General features: G+C 49.0%; 2 protein-coding genes across 3 annotated transcripts in view; one reads left to right on the forward strand and one right to left on the reverse strand.

Moving 5' to 3' along the window:
• Positions 1 to 258: 258 nt before the first annotated feature.
• On the forward strand, positions 259 to 14,940 carry HAPLN4 (hyaluronan and proteoglycan link protein 4). Its single transcript, XM_081895778.1, has 5 exons — positions 259 to 966; positions 4,656 to 4,767; positions 6,229 to 6,591; positions 10,592 to 10,894; positions 13,765 to 14,940. The coding sequence occupies exons 2-5, from the start codon at positions 4,656 to 4,658 to the stop codon at positions 14,112 to 14,114; spliced, it is 1,128 nt and encodes a 375-aa protein (XP_081751904.1). The 5' UTR covers positions 259 to 966; the 3' UTR covers positions 14,115 to 14,940.
• Positions 14,941 to 15,854: 914 nt separating this feature from the next.
• The window catches only part of NCAN (neurocan), a 61,397-nt gene continuing 58,488 nt past the window's right edge, over positions 15,855 to 18,763 (reverse strand). For both annotated transcript variants that reach the window (XM_081895369.1, XM_081895368.1), the window contains exons 14-15: positions 18,471 to 18,653; positions 15,855 to 17,985 (exon numbers count right to left, since the gene is read on the reverse strand). In XM_081895369.1, coding sequence (XP_081751495.1) covers positions 17,846 to 17,985; positions 18,471 to 18,653 — 323 coding nt within the window. In that variant the 3' untranslated portion in view covers positions 15,855 to 17,845. The remainder of the gene's footprint in view (positions 17,986 to 18,470; positions 18,654 to 18,763) is intronic.

The raw sequence follows: 18,763 nt of genomic DNA on the forward strand, positions 1-18,763 counted from the left end.
CTGGTGTTATAACCAGTGCTTTTTGAGGGGGGGGGGGACTCATCATGTTATTTGTTTGTTTGTTTGTTTGTTTGTTTGTTTGTTTGTTTAACACGGGCCCAGTTGCAGCACCCGAGCAGGGGCTAAATGTAAGATGTGATTAATAAACTCAAGCAAACTGATATGCATTAGAAACGACCACAACTTCATTGACTACAGATATAGGTGGGTTTTGGTCTTGGGCATTGGTGTTCCAGCCCCCCAGACCAAAAAAAGAAATTACTTAATTTTTTTAAAAGGTAAGGGAACTCACTTTCCCCGAGTTCCTACTCAAAAAAACCCCACCAAGTTATGACTGTTTCCTCAGTTTTACATTATAAAATAATAAAAAAATACCAAAAAAAGAGGAAGCAGCAGAAAAAGAACACACCGGGGAAATCCCCCAAATTGGCACTGGTGTGCTGTGCTGTGGCATCTATGCTTGTGTACTTGGCTGGAGTCCTCCAGCTTTGAGGCTGCTTTGGAGAAAAGCACACAATAGGTTTGCAGGTTCCCCTTTAAAACATTTTTTCCTCTCTCTCCTCGCTCCCCACCCCATTTTTATCCCAAACCCTCCTTTCTTCTGCCCTCATTGCAGGCTGTCCCCTAGTGCAGTTGTCCTTCTGCAAAACTTCTCTCCCTCCCTCTCTCCTCCTTCCTCTCCTTTTCTCCCCCATAGAAGTCTGCTGACTAAGATTTGACAAAACCGAGGAGCCTGCAACACCGTCAGCAGTATGCTGATGAACTGGGCTTGGGAAATAGAGGACAAGGAAGAAGGTTGAAAGGTGGGGGGGGGGGACTCAAGGCACTCGGGGTGGGTGGGGCGGGAATCCTCTTTCTCTCTCTGCGCCCCCCCCTTCTCCTGCATCATCTCCATCTCAACTTCGGCTGAGCTGCTGAGATTTCTCTCTTTTTGCCCTGGGACGTCCCTCTTCTCAAGGAGAAACAGTGAGTCCTCTTTTTTTTTCCTGCAGGGTTGTCCTTTTTATTTTTAAAATCAAGTTCCATTCCCGGGTCCGTCCGTCCCCCACCTGCCCCACATTTCACCTTGATGAAATGCAGTGCTGGCTCATTTGGGGTTTTGCTGCAGGATGCAGAAAGAGAGAGAGACTCATTTTACTGGCTGAGTTGGGTACCACTTTTTTGCAGGGATGCAGAGCTCTGTAGGAGGAAGACGAGCCACATCTTTGCAAAAAAGGGGTTTGTGTCGGATAGATGCAGGGGAGGAGAGAGATCACCCCCCCCAATGCAGAAAGTGACCACTTAAATCCTAGAAGTGGGGGCACTTAATTTAGAAAACTGCTTGTTTGTTTGTTTGTTTGTTTGTTTGTTTGTTTGTTTGTTTAAAAGAAGACTCTTCTCTCGCCAAATTTTAAGTGGGCTGAAGCATTTTAGGAGGGCTCTGTGGGATGCTCAGAGATGTTCATAGATAGGGCATCCTTTCTCCTGGCTGAGTTGGGTACCACTTTTAAAATTATTTTTGTTTGCTTTATTTCTGCAAGGTGTTCTATCGGATGTAGTGGAAAGGAAACTGTATCCCTGGCTGAATGGGGGCGGAGGGGGGGCTTAGTTCTGAAAATTGCCTTTTTAAAAGACTTTTTTTGCCACATTTCGAAGGGAACAAAGAGATCGGGGTTTGGAATCTTCCTTCCTTCCTGACCCAGCTTCTAAAGGGACAAATTATTATTATTATTATTATTATTATTATTATTATTATTATTATTATTATTATTTCTTGGCCACAGCAGGAGGTCAGGAGAAATTTGTAAATCCCTTCTGCTTTGTGTCCTTGTGAGGAAAGGGTGTTTCTTTATATGGGTTAGGCAGGACAGAATTAATTCTCGCCTCTTGAGCAAAGTCTTGCCTGCCTGCCAGAGACTTCAGAATCATCTGCAACCTGGGTCTCTAACAAGCAGACTCCACCCCCTGAGGCTCCCTGCTGCTTACCTGCAGCCTAACTCCAAAGGATCCAGGAAGTTGTTTTATAGCCTTAGACAGATTTAGATATCTATATCTGTCTCGCCTGGAGATGCCGGGGACTGTACCTTTGCTCCACCTTTTAAAAATGAAGTCAAGGTCTCAGTCCTCATTGTTCTGGCTTTAAACAGTGACGCTGGAAGGTGGCTTAATCAGGCCAGTCTCGCTTAGTATTGTCCATTATTATTATTATTATTATTATTATTATTATTATTATTATTATTATTCTGCCCCTGATGGATAGCTCAATCCAATCCAACTAACTTTATTGTACTAGCCGTTGGCCAGACAAATCTCAGTCAAAAATAAATACAAGCAAAAGGGGTGTCGCGCCACAAAGAATGGTCTCTATTTAGATCTGTGCATCTCCCTTACAGTTCATGGCTATAATGTCTTCTTTCTGATCTTTTTGGCTGCCAAAGCAAATGGCAACATTAAGAGTCACTGAAGTGTTTACATCGCCAAGAAACCACAGGACCTTTTCTCCTGAGCAGAGGATAGCCCAGTTGGTAGAGCAAGAGACTCTTCATCTCAGGTTCGCGGGTTCAAGCCCCATGTTGGGCAAAAGATTCCTGCGTTGCCAGGGGTCAGACTGGATGACCCTTGTGGTCCCTTCCAGTTCTATGATTCTATTAAATTTATTCCCACCCACCTGGGGGATAGCTTAGTTGGCTAGAGCATAGTGCTGATAACACCAAGGTTCCCGGTTCAATCCGCATATGGGGTGGCGACATATTCCTGCATGACCCTCAGGGTCCTTCCAACTCTACAATTCTATGATTCTATGATCTATAGGTGTCTGTGAAGGTGATATATTGACAGAAAATGTCTAGCAAACCGGAGGATATTAGCAGACAGGGTTATAACTTGTTTTTATATGCAGCAACAGCAGCAAGAATATTATTGGCACAAAAATGGAAGCAAGAAGAATTGCCGACGGAAGAAGAATGGCAAATGAAATTAATGGACTATGCAGAATTAGATAAATTAACAGGAAGGATTCTAAACCTGCGGGACCAGAGATTCTTAGAGGACTGGAGTAAATATTTGAACTATTTGAAAAGCAATTGTGACAAACAGATTACGCTAGTAGGACTGCAAGAAGTTCTGTAAGGAGGGCTTTGTGAAATATTGCAAGGAAGACTTTGAAAAGAATTATTAGTTAAGGTCAAGTAAATGTAATACAGTGGTACCTCGGGTTACATACGCTTCAGGTTACATACGCTTCAGGTTACACACTCCGCTAACCCAGAAATAGTGCTTCAGGTTAAGAAGTTTGCTTCAGGATGTGAACAGAAATCGTGCTCCAGTGGCACGGCAGCAGCAGGAGGCCCCATTAGCTAAAGTGGTGCTTCAGGTTAAGAACAGTTTCAGGTTAAGAACAGACCTCCGGAATGAATTAAGTACTTAACCCGAGGTACCACTGTAGAGAAATTAAGAAATGCAGAACAAGTGATAAAGAATGGAAAACCTTCAGAAGTGGTTGATGGAAGTCTAAAATACTGTATAAGATAAGAAGTTATGTTAAATGATTGTTGGAACTGATATGTTAATACACACACACATATAGTGTCTAGCAAACCACTTTGGTAGTAGAGGGCATTCAGCAAACCCACAGGACAGTGATGTGGGATTGAGGATTGGAGTGGTCATTTTGTGATATTATGGCCCTGGACAAAGCTGTATTGTCTCTTTTGAATAAATGTTACTTTATAATAATAATTTTAAGAAAACCTCCTCCCTAGGGTCCCAGGGTGGGTTGCAGCAACGTTAAAAGCAATTTTAAAACTTACAGCCATGAAAGGGGACATCTAATAAAAATAACAAGAGCATCTAGTGAAAAGGAACAAATGTCCGTAAAACTGCTTATATTATATTTAGATTTCCAATCTTTCTGTTATATATCTATGCTAACGGGCAGCGGCTCTCTGGGAGATGCTGTAGACTGAACTTTGGACGTCCCGCATGCAAGGAGGGACTCTGCAAATGAGTAAAGGTTGCAGGCCGTGTGCCTCTGAATAAAGGGCTGACTGGGGGACGGACTTGCCTTACCTAGTGTCCAACCCTGGGAGCCATCTAGAATCATAGAGGTGGAAGGAACCTCAAGGGTCATCTAGTCCAACCCCCAGACTAGATAGGCCCCTGGCAGACTCTTTTATTCTCTTGAGGCTGCCTCCAAAAACTCCGGCAGTCTCTTGCCAGCCCAGGGGTGGATCTGCTATGAAACTTCAGGGCTCCTAATCCCAGAGGGGGGCCCCCCAAAAGCAACTTTAGTCCACATTGCTTAAGAGTTTTGGGACTATGATGCGTGTATATAATGTTTCCCTAGTTTTCATCCCTAACTTGAAAACTATAAAGCATAGGAACTTTGTTTGCACACCAGTGACTTTGAGATCCTACAGTCCAGCAATTTTAATCAAAATCTGAGATGTAGTAGTTAATGTTTTTCACAAAATTGCGCTGATCTGTCTTGGAGCAACCCCACTGAAGAAGACCTCTTTGCCAAGGGGTCCCCATGACAGTTCAGGCTTCAGGGCCCCCACAAATGTAGGTCCGCCAGTGTTCCAGCCTAAAGCTCAGCCGCCTTGTTTGCGGACTCCAGAGCTGGTTCTACAAGCCCAGGCTCCTTGCCCATCATCCGCCTCTTCCTTCCTCTCCAGATGCTCCCTTCGAGGGCTGTGACCGGCACCTGCCTCCACCTGGCCGTCTTGATCCTCTGCTTCCGGCTCGCGGCTCCTCAGAAAGGACGGAAGAAAGTCGTGCATGTCTCAGGTGAGTGGCACATACGTGATTCGCTGAGCTGCCCGGCAGATTCATGCAATAGGCGCCAAAACACTTTGGCCTTGTACAGTTAACCCTGGTTCAGCAGTTGCCAAAGTGGTCCTGGGGGCACAGGGGTGCCCTTGAGGTCTTCTTCTGGTGCCCACGAAGCCTCCACACACACTTCCTTGTTTGTAAAGCAGTAAAGGAGGTTACCCTATGCTAGACATAGAGTTGAAGGGGATAGTGATCTCTCTGGGCTTTTCAGGGCTCAGTCCAGTTCGGCCAGCATGGCCTGGGGGAGAGGGGTGTGGTCTATGAGAGGGGCGTGGCCTGGGGAGAGTGGGCGTGGCTCCATAAATTGACATATTTGCCCATCCCTAACCTGGATCAGCTAACCTTGGATAGCTCAGTTGGGTGGATTGTGGTGCTGAAAATGCCAAGGTTGCAGGTTCCATCACCTTTTGGGACAGCTGCATATTCCTGCATTTCAGGGGGTTGGACTAGATGATCCTCAGGGTCCCTTCCAACTTGACGATCCTATGATTCTAATCCAGACTTTTTATTTCGCCTGCCAATCATGGGGCTTGTGGAGTACAGTCATACCTTGGTTCTCAAACGCCTTGGTACTCGTATGTTTTGGCTCCCGAATGCCGAAAACCTGGAAGCAAGTGTTCTGCTTTTCAAAGCTGAACGTCCAATGCGGCTTCCACTTGAGGGCAGGAACCTCCTGCAGCCAATCGGAAGCTGTGCCTTGGTTTTCAAACGTTTTCGGAAGTTGAACGAACTTCCGGAACGGATTAGGTTCGAGAAACAAGGTATTCCCATTCTTCCAGTTACAGATAGGTAGCCGTGTTGGTCTGCCATAGTCAAAACAAAAAGAATTCCTTCCAGTAGCACCTTAAAGACCAACTAAGTCAGTTCTTGGTATGAGCTTTCGTGTGCATGCACACTTATATCTTATATATTATATTTGTGTGTATCTGAAGAAGTGTGCATGCACACGAAAGCTCATACCAAGAACTGACTTAGTTGGTCTTTAAGGTGCTACTGGAAGGAATTTTTTTTGTTTATTCCCATTCTGTTCATCTGCAGTTCCCCTTGGGGGTTCCTTCCATCTCTACAATTCTATGATTCTATGACTTGCTGTTTTTAAAACATCTATTATCACTACCATGTATTATTTCATTGCAAGATGTGTTTGACTAACCTGCAGAAAACTGGGGCAGAAATTCAAAAAACAAGCGGCTGATTTGTAAATGGTTAAGTGCATTATCATTTTTATTTATTCAGTACTGCTTTTTCTTAAGAAAAGGGGGGGGGAGAGATCCCAAATCTATTTAAAATCCCCACATATTAACCCAGTTTCAGTATGACACAGCTCACAGCCCCATCTTGCATCCACCTGTCCTGGGTTCGAAACCCAGGATGCTTAAAAACTGACAACAAAACCCTTCTCTTTTCTGCTTGCAGAGGATGACAGTGGTGCCGTCGTGGTACAGACGGCGCCGGGGAAAGTGGTCACCCACCGGGGTGGCACCATCATCCTGCCCTGCCGCTTCCACTACGACGTCTCGGCCCACGACCCTGACGAGATCCGCCTGAAGTGGACCAAACTGGTGGAGCCCATGTCCTTTGAGGACGTCTTTGTGGCGATGGGCGTGGAGCGCAGGGCTTTCGGGAGCTACAGGGGCCGCACAGCGCTGCAGGAGGACGGCTCTGGGGACGCCTCTCTCATCATCCGGAACGTGACCCTCCAAGACTACGGGCGCTACGAATGCGAGGTGACCAATGAGCTGGAGGACGATGCTGGGATGGTGAACCTGGACTTGGAAGGTGAGGGGAGACGGGTGGGTTGTGTGGGGTGGTGCCCACCAGCCAGGTCTCCACAACCCCCTGTAGGAGGAAACTAGTGGGAGATAGTAGAAACCTAGATTGTAGAGCTGGAAGGGACCCTGGGGGTCATCTAGTCCAACCCCCTGGAATTCAGGAATTTCAGCTAAAGCATCCCTGACAGATGACAGTCCAACCTCTGCTTAAAAACCTCCAGGAAAGGAGAGACCACAACCTCACAAGGGAAACCGTTCCACTGCCAAACAGCTCTTAACATCAGAAAGTTCCTCCTGGTGTTGAATCGGAATCTCCTTTCTTGTAACTTGAAGTCATTGCTTCGAGTGCAGAGCAGGAGAAAACAAGCTCGTTCCCTCTTTCATGTGACAATCCTTCAGATATTGGAAGATGGCTATCATATCTCCTCTTAGTCGCCTCTTCTCTAGCTCCTTCAACCAAGGCTTGGTTTCCAGACCCTTGATCATCTTGTTCACCCTCCTTGGCAAACCTTCCAGCCTGTCAACATCCTTCTTAAATTGTGGCGCCCAGAACTGGACACAGGACTCCAGGTGTGGTCTGACCAGGGCAGAACAGAGTGGTACTTTTACTTCCCTTGATCTGGACACTAGACTTCTCTTGAATAGCATTAGCTGTTTTTGCTGCTGCATCACCCTGTTGGCTTATGTTCAGCTCATGGTCTGCCAAGACCCCCAGATCCGTTCCACAGGTACCGCTAGGAAGCCAGGTGTCCCCCATCTTATATTTGTGTGAAAGTGGTGTGGGAATGCCTCTCCTAAGTTGGTATCATTCTGTCCTATATCACCATGGCCAGGGAATGCCTCTTCTATGACGTAGCAGCCTGATCCAGCAAGACTCAGAACCACAAAACTGTAGATTCGGAGGGGACCATGAGGCTCATCTAGTCCAACCCCCTTGGCATTATCAACACCATCCTCTAACCAAATGAGCTATCTAGGCTGACTCTTCTTGCACTCTCACAGAAGATAAGAATGGATCCTCCTTGTCCGCAGGCAGTCCACCTCCTTGGAGGGTCTGGCGGGGTGAGGGGAGCAGCTGTTGCCTTTACCCCTCCTCCTTATCGATTTCCTAGAGGCCTCCGGCTGACCACTGTCAGAGGCAGGGTACTGGGGAGGCTGGAATATCTCTGAAATTCTCATCTATCCACCTTTGCCTCCTTCAAGCCAGAAAGAGTGGGGGGAGCCCCTCCAAAAGGAGAATCTCTTTCCTGTTCAGGATCTTCATAGCCAAATAAGTTGGAAGTGTGTGAGAGCAAGAGAGAGAGAGAAAGAGAGAAGGAAAGCTGGAATACTACAATACCCTCAATGCTATAATTCACCCCACCTCGCGGCAGCAAAATCAACCCAATTCTCTCTCTTGTTGGGATGTTTTACGAATACGCCAGCTGCTATCATTCTTCCTGGTTTTTATTAGCTTCTGACACCGAAACCTGCAGCGACAATGAAAGTCAATAAAAGCAGCAATAAAGCACCCCAGAGACTCTCAAGCAGGGGAGGCGGAGGGAAGAGGAGAAGGAAATTGAGGGGAGACAGGACCCTGCATGCTCTCCGTGAGGGTGGGAGCTGCAAACAGAGGCTACTAGCTGTCTTTCATCATGCATTCCTGTGGGGTTGGGGTGCCTTTTTAACCCGAGGGCTGCATTTTCTCCTTGAGGATCTTCTGGGGGCCACATCCCATAGCAGCGGGCAGAGCCAGAGGCAAAAGTGGTTGGAGCAACTGGTCTCAATTAGTTAATCACTGAATATCTTGCAAAAATGTGGTTTCCACTGACTTGGTAGAGTGTCAGGCATAATGAGCAGAGCAGCTCATTCCCTTTTGTCTTCCTCCATGGAAATCAGTTGCCGATAATCCCCACCTCCCCACAGACATCTATGGTCCCTCCTCTCCTGGTCCCCAGCCCCCAAGTAATTGGTGCTTGTGCCTTCATGAAACCAACCTCTCCTCTGCACTTTTCATGCCTATCCTGGTCCTGGGAGACAAGCAGGGAGGGGGAGACACCTGTGACTCTTCACCATCTCTGCCTCCTGGCCTCCCTCCTCTCCTGCTTCAGCTTCTGCCTCGAGTCCGGACTTCTCTGCCACAGACTCTCCCTGCTCACTAAGCCCTGTTGCCCCTTCAGCTTCCGACATCTCCCCCTCCCAGTCTTTTCCCTCTGATCACTCATCGTTGTCCCACTCCCCAGGTGGATCCTTCTGCCCTCGGTGGCTCCCTAGCTGGTTCCTCCCACCCTCCCTCTACATCCAAGCAGCCCTGACACTCTTAACAAGGCAACCACTCTCAGTAAACAAGAAAAATAGAAGGTTTACTCTCATCAAAAAGCCTAACAGGGTTCAACAGATACAGTGATGAAAATCAGGAAAGGATCCTCAAAAGTTGCAGAAGTCCATAAAAAGTTAAAGGGAGCCCTGACCATTAGGTCCAGTTGCGGACGACTCTGGGGTTGCGGCGCTCATCTCGCTTTATTGGCCGAGGGAGCCGGCGTACAGCTTCCGGGTCATGTGGGCAGCATGACTAAGCCACTTCTGGTGAACCAGAGCTGTGCACGAAAGCGCCGTTTACCTTCCTGCCGGAGCGGTACCTATTTATCTACTTGTACTTTGACGTGCTTTCGAACTGCTAGGTTGGCAGGAGCTGGGACCGAGCAATGGGAGCTTACCCCGTCATTGCGGGAATTCGAACCGCTGACCTTCTGATCAGCAAGTCCTAGGCTCTGTGGTTTATCCCACAGCGCCACCCGCGTTGCAGAAGTCCATAGTCCTGCTCAAAATGGAGAAGCGTCTGTTTGCGACTTTCTAGCAATCATGTGTTTGCAATTCGGCTGCAGATAGAAGAGGCATTCCAGCTGGTCAACAACCTTTTTCAATTGTGGTGTCCTGAACTGGACAGAGGACTCCAGGTGTGGTCTGGCCAAGGCCGAATAGAGTACTGCTATTTACTTCCCTTGATCTGGACGCTAGACTCGAATAGCATTAGCTTTTTTTGCTGCTGCATCACCCTGTGGACTCATGTGCAGCTTGTGGTCCACCAAGACCCCTCGGTCCTTTTCACATGCACTTTTAGTAAGCCAATACCATTCCCTCCTGAGAGTGGGGAATGGCTCTCCATTGATCAGGGAGGGGGAACCAGCATGCTTCAGCAGTGTTAACAGAGAAATCTGAGGGCTCCCTTGGACAAAAAAACAAGGACACCAGCTAGGAATACCAGAGCAAAACAGCAGCCAGTCGGCTTGGTCTTGATTGAAGACTGTCGCCACAGGACTCCCACCTGCCACAAGGTGGAACAAGATGGAAGCCCCAAACAAAAGAGCCCCCTAACTTTTCTCACCCCCATGTTACACCCCCCCAACTACATCACGGTTACATCATGAAAGGGGAGGTCTGGTGGCAGTAATCTGAGCACCCTGGACCCTGCCCCATGGTTCTCCTTGCCCTCTACCAAACACCTATCAAGCGAAACAAAAGAGAGATTTACATTTCCCTGTTTCCCAGCCAAGTTACCTGTAATTCCACCCTTTTGTCTTCATCTGGGTTTGCTATTTCTGGAATGGCTACCTGTCTGGGACTCAGGTATCAGGAGGCCAGGGATTATCACTCAGGCAGAGGGGCTGCTGAGTAGCTGAGCTCACATGTCTATAGCAATTTCTCAAGTTTTCCCAGTGAGCCAGTACAGAGATACATTTATCAGTGAATTCTTACATTTGGTATTGTGCAGCAGAGGCCCTTTGAATAGATAGGAAGAAACTGTGATGTAGTGTTTTGTAGGGACAAATCACAAAAGTCACAAAAGTGCTGGTGCTGGTTTTGGTAGTGGGCTGCATGTGCCTGATATCTGCTGGAGGGGCAACTCCCCCCAAGCTATACATAAATTCCTGCAACAAGCAGTCAGGGTGATGATGGGAGCCGGAGTCTAAGAATGCCCAGAAGGCCCTGATCTGCTCTTGAGGTCTGTTTTTCCTGCTTCTCTTTAGGGGTGATCTTCCCTTACCACCCCCGCCTGGGGCGCTACAGCCTGAACTTCCACGACGCCCAGCAGGCCTGCCTGGAGCAGGACGGGATCCTGGCTTCCTATGACCAGCTCCACGAAGCCTGGCTGGAGGGCATGGACTGGTGCAATGCTGGCTGGCTGCAGGACGGCTCAGTGCAGTACCCCATCTCCAAGCCGCGGGACGAGTGCGGCCGGAAGGAGACCCCCGTCGGGGTGCGCAACTACGGCTACCGCCACAAGGACGACGAGCGCTACGACGCCTTCTGCTTCACTTCGAATCTGAACGGTGTGTATAAATTTTCAGTGGCTGCCCAAAGTTCTAGAACCGCAGAATCACAGAATGGTAGAGTCGGAGGGTCCCCCAAAGGTCATCTAGCCCAACCCCCTGCAATGCGGGACCTGCTTAGGTGCCCAAAGCAACCTCTGTGATCCCCCCGTGATCATTTGTCCCACTGTCAAAGGCCTCTTCCTGCCCAGTGTCAGGACAGAGCGGGGGGGGGGGGGGACACATTTCCCCAGTCTGCTTTCTTTGAGCCATGCATCATTTTATAAACTTCTAGGCTTCCTCGCTCCTCCTCGCATCCCTCCGAAAAAATCTCAGAGCAACATTTAACGGATTGCTGGCCTTTTCCGCGTCCCACAGGACCAGGCAAGGAGGCAGTAATTCAGCTCAGCGTGATGGATGAGCCTTGTGGGGGTTTGTCCAAAGGCGTAAATTACTCTTTGCTGGGAGGGTCTGCAGGGGGGGGGGAGTTGGCAGGAGGGGGCTTCATTTGTGTAATCAGGGGCAGGATAAATAGCCCTGGATCAACTCGGAAATGGAGTGCCTTTTGCTGCCTCATCCATCTTCCTGAAGGCAGGTGTTTAATTCTCCTCTCATTGGATTTGGCAGCGTAAAAATGGAGAGGTTTTTTTTTGTGGGGAAAATGGGAAGAGTCAAGATCAGGGGTCAGCAAACTTTTTCAGCAGAGGGCCCGTCCACTGTCCTTCAGACCTTGTAGGGGGCCTATTTTTTTGGGGGGGGGTTGAACAAATTCCTATGCCCCACAAATAGCCCAGAGATGCATTTTAAATAAAAGCACACATTCTACTCATGTAAAAACATGCTGATTCCCAGACCGTCTATGGGCCGGATTTAAAAGGCGATTGGGCCGGATTTGGCCCCCAGGCCTTACTTTGCCTACCCATGGTCAAGATATATCCCACACATGTGTTTGGCTTTTGTATTTTTAAGGGGGGGAAAGGGGATCTAGGAAGGAAAACCTGATAGCTTAGCTGGTGGAGCATGAGGCTCTTAAGCTCAGGTTGTGGGTTTGAGCCCCACATGGGGCCAAAGTGTCCCCCGTTGCAGGGGGTTGGGCCAGATGACCCTCAGGGTCCCTTCCAACTCCATGACTGGTGGGCACTAAGGTTTTTCTCCCACTCATTGTTGGCATCCATCCGTCTGGAGACACAATGGAGTGCGCCTCTGGGGGTGAAGTCAAACCGCTGCTTTGCACTGAACTCTTTCTGCTCTGCCAGGAAAGTGAGAATACCTGCTCCAGGTATTCTGAGCTCCAGACTACATTTTAAGCTAGGCTTAAGTATGTCTTTGTCACTGAATTACAATTTTAAGCCTGCCTGAAGCAAGTTTCTCTCTGACAAGTATTCCAAGTGAGTAAATGCTCTTTTCTTTTTTTACCTTTTGAAAGACAGTTTGTGTGATTATTGTTTAAAGGGGAAATACCAGGAGAACCCAGTCTGCTTTAAAGTTCAAAGAAAGGAGATTCCGGCTAAATATATGGGAAAAAACTTTCTGATCGTAAGAGCTGTTTGACCGTGAAATGTGTTAAGGGAGAAATCTGAGGTCTCCCTTGGACAAAACAAAAAAAAAGGACACCAGCCAGGAATACCAGAGCAAAGCAGAAGACTGTGGCGACAGGACTCCCACCTGCCACCAGGTGGAACAAGATGGAAGCCCCAAACAAAAGAGAACCCAAACTTTTATTAGCTGCTAATCCCCATGTTACACCTCTTTAACAAATGTTCTCCCTCAGGAGGTTGTGGGCTCTCCTTTCCTTGGAGGTTTTTAAGCAGAGGTTGGATGGCCATCTGTCATGGATGCTTTAGCTGAGATTCCTGCATTGGACTAGAGGAATAATAATAATAATAATAATAATAATAATAATAATAATAATAATAATAATTTATTTATGCCCCACCCTCCCTCGATAGAGCCAGGCTCAGGGCAGCTAACACCAGTAAAAAACAAAACAAAAAAACCAATTTGAAATACAGGTTAAAATATAATTTAAAATGCAGCCTCATTTTAATAGCAGCCCATAGATCAAGACCGTAAGGGGAGGGAAACTTAAGGGTCAGACTGAGTCCAAAGGCCAGGCGGAACAGCTGTCTTGCAGGCCCTGCGGAAAGATGTCAAGTCCCTCAGGGCCCTGGTCTCTTGTGCCAAAGCGTTCCACCAAGTCGGGGCCAGTACTGATAAGGCCCTGGCCCTAGTTGAGACCAATCTAACCACCTTGCAACTTGGGACCTCCAAAGTGTTGTCATTTGTGGGGCATGCCAGGAGAGGCTGTCCCGTAGGTACATGGCTCCTAGGCCGCATAGGGCTTTAAAGGGCTTCTGGTCCCTTGCAACTCTGTGATTCTATGATCCTGAATTGCTTATCAAAAAGGCTAATTTTAAGTAATCTAAGTAGATTTAGATTACTAGATCTACTAAACTAGATCTAAGTAGATTTGGATTAAGTAATCTTAAATACAGTGGTACCTTGGGTTACAGACGCTTCAGGTTACAGACTCCGCTAACCCATAAATAGTACCTCGGGTTAAGAACTTTGCTTCAGGATGAGAACAGAAATTGTGCTCCAGCAGCGCGGCGGCAGCCGGAGTCCCCATTAGCTAAAGTGGTGCTTCAGGTTAAGAACAGTTTCAGGTTAAGAACGGACCTCCAGAACAAATTAAGTTCTTAACCAGAGGAACCACTGTAATGCTAAGATGCAAAGGAATGGCACTCTGTGAACTCAGAGACGCAAGGAAGGATAATATCCAATCAATATATCCTCTGCTGGCATCTATTTGCATCCCAACACCACTCAGCTTGGGAATCACTGCTCTAACCACTGCACCACATTGCCTCTCCCCCTCTTCTCCCTCCCAGGCAAAGTCTACTTCCTCAAGACCTACCGCAAGCTGAGCTTCCCGGAAGCCGTCCAGGCGTGCAAGAAGAATGGAGGCGCCGTGGCCAAAGTCGGCCAGCTCTACGCTGCCTGGAAGATCCAGCTCTTGGACAAATGTGAGGCCGGCTGGGTGGGCGACGGCAGCATCCGCTACCCCATCGTCAACCCCAGAACCCGCTGCGGGGGCCGCGAGCCTGGCGTCCGCAACCTGGGCTTCCCCAACAAGAAATACAAGCTCTTTGGCGTCTATTGCTACAGAAGCGCCACCAGTGGAGGGTCCAAGGTGGCCGCTAAGGAGGGAGCAGGCAAGTGGAAACCTTTGCAGGTGTAAACAAGGTCGGCTTTGAACGGACACAAATCCTTGCATCTCCCTCCATCTTCCAGCCTCGAGGGACTGGGAGGGTTTTTCCTTGACCTTCCTCTGGAGAACGAAACAAGTCCGCTGTGAAAGATGCATTTGCTGGTCGAAGAGTCCCGAAAAACCAGAAGAGAAGGACCGTTCCAGATTCAGTTGATTCTTTGCGGACTTCCAGAAAGCCTGGGAGTCCACGTTGCACCCAGCTTCTCACAAACCATGACTTATGATGCCCGCCCCCTGCTCTGCTTGAGTCTTCTTTTCCAAGAAGCCCTGGCTGTTTGCAATTTGCTATTATACTAACGCTTCAGATATAGCTTTTACAAGGTGTGTGTGTGTGGGGGGTCTCCCCTGCCTTTTTCAAAGGGAGGAGGCACACAGGGATTTGTCGCCACTGAGGATTCAGCGGCCACCTGTCGCGAGGGATCTGCTCCCCCCCCTTATAAACTGCAAAATGAAGACAAATATTTCTTCTATTATGCATGGTATTTGGGAGCGCCACAGTTAATTGGACAGCATTGCGTTGCACTGAAGGGCATTGCAGTCGCGCTGAGCTTTTCTCTCTTCATCCTGCAACCTGAAAGGGGGGAAGCCACACCTCCCATTACCATTTCTGCTCTCCGTGCTCCTCCAGAGGTCATTTTGCCAAGACAACCAAATCCCACAAGTTTCTGTTGATGTCTAGAAAACTGGAAGCGCATGTTCATCAATGTGTGGCTTGTTGGGAGAGACTGTAGGCTCCTTGGAGCTCCTGTCATTTTGTTTTTTTAATCTATCTATCTGTTATAGGGGGTTGGAATAGATGACTCTATGGGGTCCCTTGTAACTCTACAGTTCTACAATTTATTGTCCTTTTTGCTTACGTTTACTCTGCGTAAGGCCTTGTATACATGGACGACACTGTATACCTGTTAATAAAAGTGTGCAGGGTGATGTCAATTCTGTGTTCTCGGCTCTCACCTGTGACTCCTAGAAGCTGCCAGTGTGTGATAGCGGCCACAATTCCAGGAAACAACTTTGACTGGCCATCTGAACCAGGTGAGGGGAGCTGATGGGTCTCAAACCCTCAGTGCAGTGGCGTAGCGTGGGTTGTCAGCACCCAGGGCAAGGCAAGTAATTTGCGCCCCCTAACCCGTGGATTTGCACCCCCTAACCCTAACCCCCAGATGTTGCGCCCGGTGCGGCCGGCCCCCCTGCACCCCCCACACTACGCCACTGCCTCAGTGAGTCAGGGGCTTCCCCTGCATGTGAAGATTGGCTCTGCCAGATGGAGCAGACGAGACCAAGAGGGGGTCCAGCGGTCAAGAAGGTAGTTTCTCTGTGTGCTATGGAGGGAAGTGAGGGGCAGGTGAGGAACCTTGTCTCCCATCTGGGAGAAGAAAAACTCTGGCCCTAAACTTCTGCTGTCCAGAACCAGAGGCGGAAGCTGAAGCAGGGAAGGAGTCATTGTGGCTAGAAGCCATTGATAAGCTTTGCTCTCCATGAATTTGCCCAGCCCTCTTTTAATGGCAAGCTGGTCGCCACCCTGGTCAACTCCACAAACTCAGACCTGATTACAAAAACTTCATTTAAAGGGGAGAAAGAGACTGCCTTGAATTGCATGCTGCAAATGTGCCATGGCGGTGCATAACCCAGAGTAGTGCGCCACCTGTGTGCAAGGTTTCCGCAAGCTTCAATCCCGGAGCAAAAGGAAGAAAGACAGACAGTGGTCTTAGGAACTGTTAAAAAAATTTATTAAAATGTCCAGCAGTACAGAGACCGCCATGGGATTCCTCCCCACACCTCTCCCCCCTTTTTTTGCACACAGGGGGCGGGGGAGAGAATGCCACAGGCGGAGGGGGCATAGAAGGGGAAACACACAGAGGAATACCGGACACTGCAGTTAACAAGGAAACAGCAGAGATCAGGGATGCATCCGCCACACGCCCAGCACTCTCTTGTGCGTGCGCACACTCACACAAACACATTTCACCACCCACCCCCTTTCTAAATTTTTGCATGGAAGGCTGTTTTCTGTTGCAGACATGGGCACTCACTTCACATGTGGTGGAAGAGAGCTGTTTGGGTCTCCTCCTGCCATCCCTGGGAATCACTCTTGCTGTAGTCGCAGGCCCTCCAGGTGCTCCTATTTTCCGGGGACGGTCCCGGATTTACAGAAGCTGTCCTGGTTTCTGATTTGATCCTAGAATGTCCCGCTTTTCCTTAGGACGTCTTTATTTTCATTGGAGTAATGTTGGAGGGTCTGGAGTTATGTGACTCCCAAGCCAAGAAGATAAGTAACTATGCAACCTTTAGAAGACATCTGAAGGCAGCCCTGGATAGGGAAGTTTGTTCATGTTTCATTTTTATTATGTTTCTATATCTGTTGGAAGCCACCCAGAGTGGCTGGAGCAACCCAGTCAGATGGACAGGGTAGAAATAATAAAATTATTATATAGAATAGGACATCCCTCGTTCCATTGGATAAATGTTGGAGGGTATGGAGGTGGAGCACAGCAGCACCTTGGAGTGTGTGGGTCAGTTTCAGGCCCCCCAGGTGGGTGGGCTGGGTGACACAGCACAGTTGCATCATGCTCTCTCTCACCTGCCCACCCTCCATGCCATCTCTGCAGGCTGCATTGAGCGAGGGCCGCATGGAATGAGACAGAGGGCCATGAGCTACGATGTCAAAGAGGAGAGAAGCCTCCAGGGTGTTCGGTGCAAATGGACCCCAAGCAGGGTTAATAGTTGCACAAAGCACTTTCCATGTGGTTACCCACCTGCCCACCCCCACCCCCGAAACACACACACACACACACACTCCTCACAATTGTGACATTTATGGAAATCATTTTCCGGTGGGGAAAAGAGGGTCACACCCAAAGGCTGAAACAGGAAAGAGTCTGTAAACAAACAAACAAACAAACAAACAAACAAACAAACATCAAAACCTGGGGGGGGGGTTGGGTAAATCTGGGCTCCATCCTGACCAGCCCCTCTTCCTGTACAGGCTATCAAAATGAACTTTGATAGAGCACTTTGGTAGGCATGTTTGCAGCACCTCTGCAACCCTGACGACGGCCCTGTAAGGTGGGCTGATGGTTCTGATCCCCCTGCTGGTGCGGAGGGGCAGGTAGCGAAGGAGGGAAGGGATAGTTCCCTGCAGGTGATTAGCTGGGGTAATAAAGAGCCTCTCCTCCTCCTCAGAAACCACCTGGAGAGGGAGGAGAGGCTTTCAGAAAGAGAAAGTGAGCTTGAGAGAAGCAGCTGTCAGGAAAAGAGAGAGAAGTGTATGTTAAAAAGACCTGTGGAGGAGAGAGGAAGAGGGGAAAGTGGGAAAGAGAGAGAGAAATCTGCAGGTGCTGACAGACTGCCTTCAACAGAATAAAGGTTTGCACAGCGGAGCTGCTTCAGGTAGCCTGAACTCAAGAAAACCTGTTTTCTGCAACCCCTGCAGATCCTTAGAAAAGGTGCAAATCATCTTCTGGCATTGTAAACTTGCACACACAGCCAGCCAGCCACCCCTGTGACGAGAAGGCTGACAGAAGAGATTTATCCACAAGGGAGGGAAGACTTGGGGGGGGGGCATCAACGATTCCCATCTTTTTCTCGCTCACACACACGTGGAAACCCATTGCATCCGGGGGGGGGGGGGAGAGGAAGGTCAAGGGGGGGGATGGGGCGGGAAGCGGAATTGGGAGCTTGTGCTTTCTTTCCCAGGCCTGTCATTAAAAGTAGTTCCCGTCTTCCTCCGTCCAGTCCAGCTTTGGGTGCTGCTTGGAGTGTTTCCTGCGGTCCTTGCGGGATTTGTGCTGGTGGTGCTTGTGGTGGCGGCGATGGTGGCGGCGGATTCGGTGGGACCGTCTGGCTGGAAGGCGAAGGGGGCGAGAAAAGAGATTCAGCTGCAAAGCTTTGCTAGGTTGCACTCCTAATGCAAATTCTTCCTTCCCTCCCCTGGCCAACCCTGATCCATCTACGTTTCTCTCCTTCCTGCAGAGTAAAGGAAGATGCCAACATGTTTTCTCTCCCGCTCCTGACTGAAACACAGGCCAGACAGCTCCCTCTCACCCTTCAGTCCTGATGGGGCTTTATGGAGGAAGAGAAGTAATGAACAGAGTCTTTTCTGAGCAGGTCACGTCAAGCTTGGGCAAAGCTTTATTAACTACAAACCCTGAAATTTGGGATCCCCTCCAAACCGGTGCCAAAGTTTTGAGCTTGTTTTGCGCCATTTTGTGCCACAAACCCTGAGGTTCATACCAACCCCGGTTCCTGCACTGCTGGGGGTTGGACTGGATGACCCTCAGGGTCCCTTCCAACTCTACCATTCTATGAGCCGTCTCCCTGGGGACTCACGTTTTGTGCACACGATTCTGGGCCTGTCCCACGTCCCGTTGACGTGGCATTTGATGGTGGGCACGTGCCTCTGCAGGAAGCCTTCCTGGCACTGGTAGCGGACCGTGGCGTGGACACTGTACTTCTCTCGCTTCTTGCCGATGGGGAAGGCGTTCTCCACCGTGGGGGGAGGACCACACAGCACTGGAGGGGAGAGGGCACAAGGGCGGAGGAGGAGGCCGTGAGAAAGTCCCTTTCCTTTCACTTTTAATTTGTATGCTGCCTTTCCATGTTACTAGGCACAAGGCGTCTTA

This window comes from Podarcis melisellensis (assembly GCF_964234715.1).
Source record: "Podarcis melisellensis genome assembly, chromosome: 18".
Taxonomy (NCBI): Eukaryota; Metazoa; Chordata; class Lepidosauria; order Squamata; family Lacertidae; genus Podarcis; species Podarcis melisellensis.

Coding starts and splice junctions, on each gene's coding strand:
- HAPLN4 (XM_081895778.1), top strand. CDS start 4,656: ATGCTCCCTTCGAGGGCTGTGACCGGCACCTGCCTCCACCTGGCCGTC. Junction 4,768..6,228: donor GAAAGTCGTGCATGTCTCAG/GTGAGTGGCACA, acceptor TTCTGCTTGCAG/AGGATGACAGTGGTGCCGTC. Junction 10,895..13,764: donor CTTCACTTCGAATCTGAACG/GTGTGTATAAAT, acceptor TCTCCCTCCCAG/GCAAAGTCTACTTCCTCAAG.